The sequence below is a fragment of the Octopus sinensis genome, linkage group LG4, assembly GCF_006345805.1.
Source record: "Octopus sinensis linkage group LG4, ASM634580v1, whole genome shotgun sequence".
NCBI classification, from domain to species: Eukaryota; Metazoa; Mollusca; class Cephalopoda; order Octopoda; family Octopodidae; genus Octopus; species Octopus sinensis.
Window position 1 is genome coordinate 67992981 of NC_043000.1, and position 14886 is coordinate 68007866.

General features: G+C 36.8%; 1 protein-coding gene across 1 annotated transcript in view; it reads left to right on the forward strand.

Annotated features, from left to right (window-relative positions):
• Nucleotides 1-248: 248 nt before the first annotated feature.
• The window catches only part of LOC115211126, a 24548-nt gene continuing 9910 nt past the window's right edge, over nucleotides 249-14886 (forward strand). The window contains exons 1-2 of the mRNA XM_029780062.2: nucleotides 249-603; nucleotides 14474-14585. Coding sequence (XP_029635922.1) covers nucleotides 546-603; nucleotides 14474-14585 — 170 coding nt within the window. The 5' untranslated portion in view covers nucleotides 249-545. The remainder of the gene's footprint in view (nucleotides 604-14473; nucleotides 14586-14886) is intronic.

A 14886-nucleotide genomic window follows, 5' to 3' on the forward strand; every position in this document is an offset into this window, starting at 1 on the left:
TTTTACGAAGTTTTTCACTGACCTGTTGTTTACACCAAGTTTGTTGGTTTGAATGGGGAATAAGCACAGAAAGAGAAAAATAATGAAATAATTGGGGAGGAGGAAAGAGCGAACATAAGTAAAAGTGATGAAAATATTTCAGATTGTGATGTATGTGTGTGTGAGGGAGAAAGAGAGAAGGGGAGAAAGAGCACGTGTGTGTTCGCGTTTGACAAGGCATAAAACTTTTGTACAGTTGAATTCAATTAGTAATACTATTGGTAAGGGAGGGTGAAAGACAAAGCAGAGCAACACGGAGATATGAAACTAAATACAGTAAATAATTGGCTTTAGTCGTCTATCTTTTCTGTTGACGGCAACGTCTTAAACAGAGATAAAGTAGGTGAAAGTGAGGAAGAGAGAGAAGGGTATAGTATGTCGAGAACTTGGTACTTTGGACGTATTTCCATTGATATACACGTATTCACGTGGTTCCGCGTTTGTGGGTGGTTCGATTATTTAACCAAGTGTTTTGTTTATAGCAATATAACTGAAATCGCACGAATATGTTCGACCGTATTGAATGGAAAATATTTTTACCTTTGGTTTTGTATTGTGCTACAGGTAAGAGAGTTTTTTTGATTTTTCTCTTTCTGAAATTTCTTTTCGGTTTTGAGTTCTGCGAATGTTAGGGTGGGGTTAGGGTCAGGCATTCGTTTAAAAAGAAAAGAGGAAAAAAAACATAAGCAAATTAACAACTTAACTACTAGCAATATTATTTTAGCTACGCCACACACACACACACACACAGCGATAGAAAGACGGTCAAAATAGTGGGTATGACAAGCATTCTTATGATTCTCCAATCCAGTGGTTTTCAACCATTTTTTGCCTATAGACCCTGTTAATTCCTCTTTTACTCGGGGGGCGGACACTCTGCCATTCGATGTCTAAACACTCCTGTTATATTTTTACGATTAAATATTAAATATTACTAGGAACTATAAGAAAATTGTTTAAATATTGTATGTATTGTAGAAATATAACCAGTTTATTGCACATAAATTTTAACAACAAAATCTTATATAGACTCTCAAGGGACCCCGGTTGAGTACCACTGAGTCCAATCTTTAAAATAAAAGATGAGGAGGCGTTGTCCAACCTACTAGATTTGATGACGTAAAAAGCGCAGGGGTATGTGAGACAAACCCCAATTTCAGAAGCATATAATTAAGTAAAATTTCTTTTTGTACACGAAATCATGTAATATATAGGCTTACCTTGGCATATAGAAACCAGGCTATATGGTAAAAATGTTACTTCCCAACCACATGGTTCCGGGTTCAGTCCCACAACGTAGCAGCTTGGCAAGTGTCTTCTACAATAGCCCCGAGCCAACCAAAACCTTGTGAGCGGATTTAGTAGACGGAAACTGAATGAAGCCTGTCGTGTGTGTGTGTCTATAAATATGTGTGTGTGTGTGTGTGTGTGTGTGTGTGTGTCTTTGTATCTGTGTTTGTCCTCCACCAGCGCTTGACAACTGGTGTTGGTGTAATTATGAAGTACTGGGATCGATTCATCCGACTAAAAAATTCTTGAATGCAGTGCTCCAGCGTGACCGCAGTTAAATGACTAACAAGTAAAAGATATGATATATTTATTATTATTATTAAACGCAGTAATTATAGTCTCTGTAAATGCAAACCATAGTTAATAAAATACTCAGCCTTAAACCTGGAAATTTTCATATAACTTTAGGCTTTTACTTCTGGAAATGATATATTCTAACAAACTTATGATAAAAGGTCTTCCTCTGTCGTATATGTTATAGAGCAATATTTTATCCCTTACGTTTTCGCGCTCCTATTCACGCTCTCTGGATCCACTTACTGTTTTTCTCTCATTCTCAGTATCCTCTCATGCCACCTTATTCTCTTCTGAATACCCCTTTCACCTCCTATGTACCTCTGACCTAGTCCCCGACCCTGTGCATCTCTCTCACACTCCACATAACATGTGCTAACACTTGTCACCTGACGGGCCCAATCCTATATCTTTCACTTACTCTCTTCCAAACTGATATTCACCATTGACCCCACTCGTGTTCACAATTCACTGCATTCATTCTCCGTCTCCATCTCTATCCTTTCGCACTCTCCCGATCTTACCGATTCACACTTCCAATCCTCTGGGCCATTTCTCTTATGTTCACCTTCCCATACCTTAAGAGTGTGACCTGACACCTTTTCACCACCTTCTCTTTTTTTTCACCAGGGGTAGCCATGCGTCTCCTTTTACTACAAGACACATGCTTCTATCACTTTATCATACTTTTTACCTCTCTCAATGCTGCACTTCCCTCAGTTGAGGGAATTTATCTTGCGAATTATTTGGTAACCTCACTTGTGCCCGGTGCTATATAAGAACGAACCCAGTACACTCCATGGAGAGGTTGGCATTAGAACCCCCCCACCTCGCAGAAACCATGCCGAAGTAGACATTGCAGTTATATATTATGCTCATCGTTCAACGTCCGTTTTCCATGCTAGCATGAGTTGAACGGTTGGACAGGAGCCGACGAGCCAGAGGATTGCGCCTATCTCTGTACAAATGGGAACCTAAAAGCATTTCGTTTAAAGAGTGAAATAGAATTCAATATATTAAGTAGAGTCATTATATAATTTTATAGGGCAAATCAAATGTCACTGGGGCCAAATAACTATGCAGATGTAAATCTGAATCTTTCTAGAGCTAGAATTTTCAAATCTAGATTCAAGAAAATTCTAAAACATCGAAATTACAAAATTAAATGCAACCATTAAAAATTAAACGTCAAAAAGCAATTGCCATGAGGCCTTGTCGCTATCACGATGTTAATGGTCCAAGTCCAATATATTTGACTCTATAGAGTCCGATATCCTTGGCAATAAAAAGAAATTGAATAAAGCTGAAAAAAAAAAAATGAAAACCATAAACTATAAAATAACCGTGAATGCTAAGAAACTGGATCGCATCAGAAGGTTGATAACCGAGCGACAATCTCGGTAAAATTATACTCGCGTTTAGAATGTGGCAGGCCTCCAACGACTCCAATATATATACACAGAATAGTGAAACAGATAATAACAGGCAAAGAAAATGCTCAAAATTTGGAAAATAAATAAAGTCACAAGTAGATCATTCGGAGTTTGAGGAGAATCAGGTATTTTCAATTTTATTTCACTATCTGCATATTTAATTTCATTCTATTATCATACACATTGGACAGTAGCCTTTACCAATACCAAATTAAAACAAAGATTTAGGCCTAATAAAACGAGTCTTCCTTCCATCACACCCTAATTAGACACGTTCAAAACAATCTCCTATTTAACTATCGCAAAATTTTCCGATCGTCTGCAAAAAGAAGTTTAGGAAATGGCGAAATATACCGGAAATATACCATTGCTTACGTATATTCTCATCATCCCCAGCATGTTTCTACCATCCACAAGCAGTGCCGACTTAAGAATGAGCACACTGGGCAATTACTCACATCATACACTTGTCCTGATCCGTGTATAATGTGACTTGTCAACAGATACCGTATTATCCGTAATACAAATCGAATGTAGTATATAGTGTAAACATGTAGAGTAAACATTCAGACTTCGTCACTAATTCTGCTGCATTTCGCATAGATTTTATGGTTCTCCAATGTTGTCTTTCTATATATGTCAACCTACTTTCTTTTGGCTGTACGTTTTGGTCTGGAAAATTCAACTTGTATGCCAGATAATACGGTAAATATTATAGGTCTCAGTTCGTTACTTTGCCCGGGCAACTTATAATGTTTCTAAGACGGCCCTGTCTACCTGTAATCTAAAGTTGCCAACTATTGGATTGTGTAACCAGGTTAGCAAGCACAAACCAAGATGCTAAAAGTTCAGCTGATTGCTTCGATATACTGAGATTTTGTAATAAACCACAGAGCCTCTTTCGTGAAAATTTTTCAGATGTTAAAGAGCTGTCTTATGCCAATGTTATTGCATATACTACACTTTATGTTATGTCGAGACTTTGCAAAACCAAACGATAGAAGGTCAGAATGTGTTATAAACAACTGATTTGAGAAGGTCTTTACTGCATGGAACGTTTTATTCCAAATTATGATATTCACATGGTGATATTTTGTAGTGGTTGAACCCGTTTATATTCGCAACACAAAAATAGCAATCTCTCTCTTTCTCTCCCCTCTCTCTCTCACTTACATATATAAACACTACATCTTTTCATACACAAAATGTCTCGACAATGATCTTGAAACGTCGATGTTCGCAACATGAAAAGACAGTCTGAGCCATTGAAATTCAATGCAAGACGGTTGTAAGGTTTGATATGTTACTATATAGTAATTATTAGGGCTTGGGGAAGGGGACGTACAAACCAATTCTTACTTTAGTGAAGAAATAGTTAAAAAGTTGGAATATGATACCCATTTGCAAGTGTATTCATTTAGCTGCGAGATTTTCCTCGTTTTACTTCAATAAAGTAATATTAAAATACTGACATTGACTTCATCGATAAATTTGTCATAATTTACTCGACTCGAAACAATAGCTGGCCGCTTTTGTGACAAGATGGGGAGTACTTATGTCACTCAATTATTTACAATGGAACTTTCCATTCAGCTGTTCGTCAACAGTGAAAAACATATCGTATTAAAGATTTTGTAGATTGTTTTCATTATGCTGATCGAGTTAACCGAAAGTATTTATATCCTTTGCAATTCGCTAAAAGCTATTTCCTTCCAAAGATTAAAACTGCCTGACCTTTCATTACTGATTTTATTTATTTATATACTTTTATATTTTACTAAAAATGCTATCCCAACAGAATTAGGGCATTCAAACTATAAAATATTTTCAAATGTTGTCACTCTTTGTGAATTGGAACAAGTATTAAAGTAAGAATGAATTCAACATATCAATTACCAATTTGATAGAATATAAGATATACCGCCCATTTCAAGGATGTTTTATAAGTTGGTTGTAAATGCACTTTTTCAACTTCATTACAATGGCCTGACTAGGGTGTGGCAGGTAGGGGCACATGCCCTAGATGCCAAATATTTCAAAGAAGAAAACATATTGCTTAAATTTTTAGTTTCAGTTAAAATGCGCTCTTTTGGAAATGAAGTGGTCCCGTTTTCTCCATCTCTCTGGCTACACACACACACACACACACACACACACACACACACCACACACACACTCTAAGAGATTCTATAAATGACAAGAGAACAAGAAATTATGCAATGAACTTCACTTCTGAAGCTCCGACAAAGCTGTAAGGTGATACATAATGCAATGCACACAAGTATGAGTGCATTGCATCTTATAGCAGAAACAACTGTAAGTTAATGAAGTTTATTATATAATTGCATGTCCCCTAGTCATTTATATGATCTCTTACTACACTCTGTACTCGAGTAACGGGTTTTTGTTTTGGAGCATATACATATTGAGTATTAACACCAGGTTATTAGTATTGCTTTACCTGAGAGTTCTATCTATCTATCTGTCTGTCTGTCTGTCTTTATCGAGAATCGAAACCACGATACTGCGATTGTGATGGTAATACGAAAAACATTGTATTTCCTGAAGTACTGATATGACAATATTCAAGGCTATAATGAGTACAGATTTAATGCAATGGAATGGATGTTGGCTCAACTTTTTTTTAACCATTGCATCTATTGTTGTTTTTGTATCTCAGTGTGTATAAAAAGGGAGCGAGCTGGCAGAATCGTTAGCACGCCGGGCAAAATGCTTAACGGCATTTCGTTCGTCTTTACGTTCTGAGTTCAAATTCCAACGAGTCGATTTTTCCTTTCATCCTTTCGGGGGTCGATAAAGCAAGTACCAGTTGAGCACTGGGGTCGATGCAATCGACTTATCCTCTCCCCCAAACTTGCTAGTCTTGAGCCAAAATTTGAGATCAATATTGATAATACCTATCCTAACAGTTCTTGAAATAAAAAGAACTTGTTTTGCTGTTTAGTCAAGGAGAGACGGGTAGCGTCTATCGCAATATGCTTTGTCAGTAACCCTGAGACTGGCAGCAGGGAAGGAAGAAATTACTGTTTCAGTTGGAAACTTGGCCTGGCGGTTTTCCTCAGTGTGAATTTCTAAAAGCATCCAAGGCGGAATTTGAACCCAGAACGTAAAGACGAACGAAATGCCTCTAAGCGTTTTCTCCGGCGTACTAACGATTCTGCCAGCTTGCCACTCTCTAAACCATCTTTATATATTAAAAACAAAGCAAAAAAAAAAAAAAATGAAAATCCTATAATAAGAATATGGCATTTGTTAAGGAAATCACCAGACGTCATTCGCCGTCCTGATGCCGCAGGAAGAAAGAATATAATTAACATTGAATAAATTATATATGGTTTTTACATAATTAATATCACCTCTAATAAAAATACTTTTATTTTTATTGTGGGTTTGTTATCGCAAAGCTTGTTTTGTTTTCGCTGATTAATTTCGTTTGAACTTTATCAAAGCTAATGATATAAGGTTGCCGGGTGAACAGTTACAAAGTCTCCTTATCAATTAATAATGTCCCCGTTATCGCTGGAAATACTGGAGAGTGGAAGGAAGCTCTACCGACGAGCCGATTCTCCGAACTTCTTTTGATTCTAGATTGTAAATGCTTCACTTTGGTAGCCATGGCTTTGAGAAAGGCTTTGTCTTTTATCTTTTACTTGTTTCAGTCATTGAACTGCGGCCAGGGTTTTAGTCAAACGAATCGACCCAGTACTTATTCTATCGGTCTTTTTTGCCAAACTGTAAATCACTGGGATGTAAAAAACCAACAGCGATTGTCAAGTAGTGATGGGGCAGGGGAACACAGGCACACACACATAGCCACATACATGTATAATAGACAGCTACAGAATACCTAAGCTAGGATTCGAAACTGAATCCACATTGTCAAACAAGTTCTGGGCCCATTATCTTACCCTTTTTGCACTGAGATGCCCAACGGTGTGGGCATGCGAATTGCTGGTTTCAGTCTGTTGGCTAGCATTTCTTTGTATCCTACACTGGTGACTGTAAACCTCCTTTCCAAAAATGTCCCAGTATAAGACCTTTTGCGTCCAAGAAATGGTTAGCATCAATTTTTCTGCGAAAGGTTGAATCTTGTTTTTTTTTTTTCACTAGCGGTTCCAGGTGTTTCCACTCCATACTCTGCCTTTTAGATTCTCACTCAAAGTGATGGGCCCAGGTGTCATTTCCTGTGACTATTCTCTCGAAGAAAGCTTCGTTTGCACCGTTGTAGCTGTTGAGTAAGCGTTGACACATCTTCAGGCTTATGCACTTCGGTAAGCTTTCTTGGCACCTATCTCACATAGACTTTACAAAACGCAACTTGTCGTCGATGATCTATGCAGAGCCATGTTTAATTTGCAGAGAACACACCACCTCATTGATAGTCACTGGTCGGTTCGCCAGAACCATCTCTCGAGCTTGTTGAATCTTCACGTCAGTGGTGGAGGTTGATGGGCGTCCTGCTTTCTCTTTGTGCTTCAAGCTTGTCTGGCCATTTTTGAACTTCTCGATTCACTTATTCACATTTCTACTGGGTAGAGCGTTGTCTCGTATTGTACTGAAAGCCTGCGATGAATTTCAGCCTCTAACAAACTTTCAGGCTAGAGAGATCGGATCACTGATCTCTGTTCTTCCTTAGTGCACACTGCCAGCGGAACGGCCATGCTTACTATGTAACACAAGAAAGAAAACTGGAGCGATCAAGGTCAACCTTCAGTTACATAACTCCAAGAGTACCACCTAGTGCAGAAGGCACATAGTGCAACCAACTTAAAGAAAGTTTTAGCGAAAGTGCGGATAATTTTTGGCTTCCCTCGTATATTAGCACTCAATAAACTCAACATATTTAACTCGCGCATAGTTTAAGTGAATAAAACAAGCTTGCAAATTTATGTATGAGACTGAAATGTATGTATTCGATAAAGAATCCATAATAGAAATTACTGAGTCTCATTTCAAATGAATTTAAGCTAAGCGATATGTAAAATATTATGCTGTTTAAAATGTGTCATTTTTACCAACCCAATGCCCTTGTGGGTCATATAATGACACCTAATTAGTTTTCACGCAATTAGAACAACAATTAATCAGTTAACATATGTTGGGAGTTGGACAGAATCAGTTACTAGACTTCTTTTTGTTTTTTATTCAGAGCCATCCATCAATAGGTTTTGTTGACTAACTTGGCCAGGCTAATGATGATATTATAAGTTTAGCATTACAACGCAATATTTGTCGGTTACTCGTTTTTCGTATGCATTGCTACAACGTATCTATTTGTAGTTAGATGAAGTGGGCCAGCAGAATTAAAAGCCCTGGTTGCGGAAATATCTGTAAACCAACAGCAGCGACTTCAGTAGCAGCAGCTGCAATAACTGGTTTAATTAGTCTTTAACTGGTATGTGGTATTCACTTTATTAGCACCAGTAGGTCAGATATAGACTTAAGTTTAATGTTATAACTGTTTCTGTTATAAGCACTGGGCCTGAAATTTGGTGGGATGGATCTAGTTGATAGCATCGACCCCAGTGCTCAACTAGTGCATATTTTATTGAGCTCGAAGGATGAAAGGCAAAATCGATCACAGTATTCGTCTGGTCGTTATGAAGTCGCTCTCAAACACGCTTCAGGACAACAGAGGTGCTGTCTCTTCAAGTCCCTTCCAATCCCTAGGCAAAATACTTGTCTATTACAAGTAATTTTCGAACAAGTTCATAACATCAAAGTAAAGTGAGGCATTTAAAATAAAGTGTAGCCGTGAAAACAACTCAATTTAGAACAGTGGCAGTTTTCTTTTTTCTTTAACAGATCCTATTAAGGCTATGAATCATTTTATCCTGTCATCTCACACTTGATTACAAAATGTGTGAAATCTTTATAAAATCGCGATTTTAAAGAAAAATTCACAGAATATAAATTTATTTACGAACTTGAATAGAAACTTTGCTTGTTTGCTAAAATCAATGTTGATCAAGCAATGAGTCACCCAGAAATAGAAGGGAAATATACAGCACAGCGTTGCGATTAAGTTACTAATCAAATATCAAATTATTCTATAATTTGAATGGAAATTTTTACGTTGTATGTGTATTATAAATTTAAGTACGTCAGGAGATGTAAAGTGAATAATTTAATGATTTGGGATATAGACCAACCCGGAACTGGATCCAATCTTGGAAATGTGTTTTACACTTGTGGAACGTGAGCTACAAATATTACCGTACAAAGCACCCATTAAGCAATTAAAATATGAAAACAAAACCACAGCAACCAAGAAAAGAGTAACAATGATAAGAGCACTCGGGGAGCGCAAACCTCCGCCAAGGGAACACCAACGTCATCGTTTATTTTATTGTCCACAAGGGGCTAAATATAGAGGTTTTTACAATAAAAAGACAATACAAAACATAAAATTAGGGAAATAAAGATATAAAAAAGAAATCGAGCAAGGAAGAAAAAATAAAAAGAAACGAATGAAATTATGAATAATGATAAAATGAGGTACAATGCCCACTCGACCCCCAAAGTCGAGTGGACATTTAGACATAATTTTGGACAGTTTTTCCTCTTTTTGCCTTTTTTTTAAACAAAAAGTTCATATTTTCATCACTTCTTTTTTATATTATTCATATATATTGCGTCTCCAATTTTCTCAACTCTTCATATTCCACTACGGGTGGTAGAGCGTCATGCACCCACAGCCCGTCATTCATAGTCACCAATTCACCATATGAATCGATGAACACATCGTATCTCTCTTCATTCACCAAAATACGCTTTTCATTCTCCTCGAAATTCTCTCTGAGCAGCTTCACCCTCACTAGTCCTTTCCGCTTTGATATTCTTCTTTCTACCTCCACACTCTTTTCGATGATGATCAAGAATTTCTTATGGCTTTCTTTTTCTCTTGGTTTTGTCTCTACTGCATGCGTATGCTTAAGTTTAGGCGGCTCTTAACCTTTTGGGGGCGTCCTCTCGGTTTCTGTTGTTGGTCCCTGCGAGTGTTCCCTTGACTTCGCCTTCTTTCTCCTTTTCCGGCTGACAAACCCGTCACTCCCCTCCTTTGCCGCTTTTGTTCTGTCTTTTTTCATCTTTACTTCCTTTTCTATGTCTCTAACGCACTTTGTATCGCTTTTGCCCTCTCCGTCTTTCCTTGCTTTGTGCCGTCTGCAGTGGGAACAGGGACAATTTTCTCTATGAAGGCCTTTTTTTAGTCTATCCACTGATATAGTGTCTTTACGATCGTTGAGGTCTATAGTGAAAAATTTATCCGTGCGTGAAAGAAAACGGAAAGGTGCTGCACACGGTGCTGTTAACGGAGGTTTAACATCGTTGTGCACAAAAACGTAAGTCCAAGAAATAAAGCTTCCTTCAAAGCAGAGCTAGAAAAGCAATTGTCAAGTAGGTAAGAGGTTTTAAACAGGAGCGATATTTTCAAAATTGGTAAAACTAAAAATTGTCTAGGATAAATTAAATTCATTAATGTTACTGAATATGTTAGAGTTATTTAATTTCTGAAAGTTTTCGCTGCCGTTTGTTTATGTAGTTTGATTTCTTTATCCACCAATTTCTACTAAGATAGAAACGTGAGTATAATTAGTAATAGAGAAACGAAAATAAAACTTTGGAAACAGCAACGCCGCCATAGCTTAGTGGAAACCATGAGCGTGCTTTCAAGGGGAATTATCAGAGAAAGACTTGAAAGTCAACATAAGATCGTAATACTTCATGTAAAGTAAATATAACAAATAATCCAGAATCCTTGTCCGGGACCAGATCGATCCCAAAATCTAATTAGTTTGTGCCAGTCACGAGGCCAAACATCCCTGAAAATTCCATCCGAATCTATCCAGCGTTTTTTAAGATATCTTGTCCACAGACAAACAAACAAACAAACACGACTGAAAACAACACCTCTGCCTAGCGAAGGCAGAGGTAATAATAACACTACTATCAGCAGCGATAACAATAACAGAACTCATTATAATGATGTAACTATTTTATAAAACTATCAATACATAAGCGCTTCCCAGTCACATGGTTCCAGGTTCAGTCCTCTGCATGGCATCTTGGGCAAGTGTCTTCTACTATTGCCTCGGGCCAACAAAGACTTGTGGGTGGATATGATAGACGGAAATTGAAAGAAGACGGTCGTATGTACACACACACACACACACACTGCCATGATATTCTGTCGGTTTGAAGTGATAGCCTTCTATATCTGCATTCGTTTGTAAACTGTAATTTGTAAACTATGCAATTTATAGCATACATACTAGTGCAGACATGAGAAATGATTTATCATACTCTGAAATAAATTATTATAGCTGGTAAGATAAATATATTCGTTTCATACCTCCTGACTTTCTGTATATTCTCTAAACTCTCCATGAATTATTTTTCAATGCTTGGATTTACTGGATTTCAACTGCAGAGGACTCCACATTACATTCCTACGTATTGGGTTACTATATAGTATGAAGCCGGGTCCAGAAGAGGAGCTATTTTTGCGATTACCGCTGGATTATATAAATCCATATGTTGTACATTATATATATATATATATATATATATATATGGTGATATACTGAATGGTGTACTCGATAAATTCTTAATTTCTAAAATGTCTTTCACAGGCAGGAAAGGGAATCAATTCGAAATGCGAAAGGGAGATAATTTCGAGAAATTAAGAAACATTTTCACAGTTAAATGATCATGATTTGGATAAGCACATTCTATAATCTTTGTTTCGACCACAATTTGGTTTCATCAGCCCAACATTATCCTATTACGACTCCCAGCAATTTATAACAATGTTTTAGCAAACAATATATTTCCTAAATATATAGTTTGCTGTATCCTATATATATATGAACAATAAGCCAGGGTTCAGCTCCAAGTCACTGAAGAGGCAAAATCAGACCAAAACATTTGCTTAATGACGTCACTCCGCTCGATGTGTTTTTATACATGAAGTCTATGGAAAAAAATTTTCTTCAAAATAAAATCCACGTCCTAGTGTGTTGGGATGTGTTAAAAAATAAACATACAAACATATATGCTTGCATTTGTGTGTGTGTGTGATCAAGAATTATGCCCCTTCCACAAAAAAGGAAATGTTTCGAGAAGCATGACATTCCAAAATCCTGACTCTACCCTCCTCTCCTTCGCTTCGATTAAATACCCACTCCTCATTTCAGCCTGTAAACGAAACAGAGCATAGAGCCCATCATCCACACTAACATTGACACTTTCAATTTTCATAAAATGTTAATACGTCCGATTCAATTTTCTTTTGAGGCTTTGTTGTTGACGGTCTCCTGTGAGAGAAGCTTTAAAAAAATTGTTCAGCGTATCATTTCTCTCGCAACAGATACAATGTTGAAGGGAAACTACTTGACTACACCTTGTCATGGAAAATAACCGACCATTCATACTATAGATTTGACTGAAGTTGGGTCGGTCCTACATTTGGTGCAGGCCTTTTAACTTAAGCTCACGTGCAAAGTAGATGGGACTTACTTGCCCTATATAATTCTCTATCAGTGGAACAGTTAGATACGATCTTAGTAAAGTTGCCTATAAATATATCTCTGAAAGTTTTCTGCAATGGTATAAGCAGCAATTTTTCATCGACGTCAGCATGCCCATCGCTTAGGGAGTGCACTGGACGGCACCGTCCCCTCACTATTCAGTAGTTTACCCTCAGATTTACACTAATATACTTATTTCGAAACTCCACTTTAGCATTATTATAAATTAGTGCTTACCCAGAATATTCTGAAGCACCCTCAAGCACCGAAGTCTGGCGACGGGCCTGGATGTCAGTAGTATCTGTTGACCAATGTTGTTTATACACTTGACTAAATGTAAGGTTGGACAGCCTACAAAAATAGATATAATTGACAGAAGAGATAGAATATCGGATTAAGAATGCCTTGCAGTATTGGGTGACGTCAATTCACATTCTTAATTCAAATCTCGCCGGGGTCGACTTTGCCCTTCGTCCTCCCAGTTTCGATAAAATAAACTACCAAGTCAACTATTGGCATTCACTATATCCTCTCCAACTTTGTTAGGAATTATTATATCTTAGGAAATTAAAATATTAATCTGGGAAAGACTTTCTTTTGTATCCACCCCACTTTTTATTTTTATTATATATATTATTTTTTACAAAAACCCCCTGTTTTCGGGTACGGAGATTACGAATCTGAAAAAAAATTGACAAAAATCGGTATATCAAAATTTCAATTCCCCCGCCAGTTTCTTCAGTTTTCATTTTCTTCAGTTTTTTTCTTTCTTTTTTTTTTTTTTTTCTGCCAAATATATGGGAAAATAACGAGATTATGATTCTGAAAAAAAAATTCCGAAAATGTTTGTAAAATTTAATTAAATACCTCTTTTTACCGTAGGAAATATCTCATCCCCAATCGACTTCTAGGCCATATGAAGCGTATATGTAAAAGCTTTTATCAAAAACTATGTGCGAAAAACAGTTTGTGTGAGAATCGGCTGTTATTTCTAGCATGTGGATAGACTGCTTGAAAGCTTATTGAATGTACGGGAGCGTGTGGGTTACGTTTCCGTCATATGCGCCCAATTTTGATTTCGATTTAAAAAGTTATTTGGAAATCATAAAGAGAAACGAACAACAGAATCGGGCCGTCCGCATTTTAAAAAAGAAAATATAAAAGAAAATTCCATCACCACACTACTTCCAAAGTTTCACTTTTAGCGTAGCAGTCAATGCATGCGCAATGGCGAAAAGGGTTTCAAAATTTCGTGTTTATGCCGTAGACTGCAAGGGGAGGAGGAGGGGTAATTCTTTTTTTTTTAATTGAAATTTTACAAAACTATTTTCAGAATCATAATCTCCGTATTTTTCTACATATTTAGCCAAAAAAAAAAAACAAAAAAAAAAAACTGAAAATAGTGAAAACTGAAGAAATTGATGGGAGAGTGTGTGTGTAGGGGATTGAAATTTTGATATACCGATTTTTGCCAATTTTTTTTTTTCAGATTTGTAACCCCCGTACCCGAAAACCTATAAAAATAAAAAAACAAAGTGGGGTTTTTGGGGTGGGGTCCAAAAGGAAGTATTGCCTTAATCTGTTATAAGATTCGCTTCCGCTGACACTTTAAGGCGAAACTTAAAATCCCAATAAACGGATTTTATAAATTTGGTTCTACTGTGTCACCCTCCTTCAATAATATACTGATGGTATTCTTGAATTCATTTTACAGTAATAACCTTAAATTGATATTTATATTATTCTCTATTATAAAATAAAATAAAAATCAGTGTGAAAAATGGACAAGCTTTTGTTGAAATATGTTTTATTGTAATGTTATTCATATGATAAGAATATTGCGATCCTTTTTCATTATATTACTAGGTTTGGCTGACGACGTATGTTTGATACAAAATGACCAAGGATCAACAGATAAAGTTTATTGTAAATTCGGATGCTGTGAATCACTCGATGGTATATACTGCTGTGTGAGAGAGTAAGTTTCTTTCGTTATTATTATTTGTTCAGTTTTCCACTTTCTCATTCTTTGAAATATTTCTTTTCCTAAAATATTTTTTACTTTACTTTGTCACATATTTTTAATACTATCGCTCGGTCCTCTTACCCACTCAGCCACCCATAAATATATATATGTGCATGTGTGTGTGTACAGTATGTAGCGGACGCTTAGTGAAATTCCCTCTCTGTCATATATAATATAAATACGGACGTAGCAGATAACAGCTAACCTTCGGCACCTTGGGCCCTGTTGTGCCCACTACTCTGATTGGTTGGAT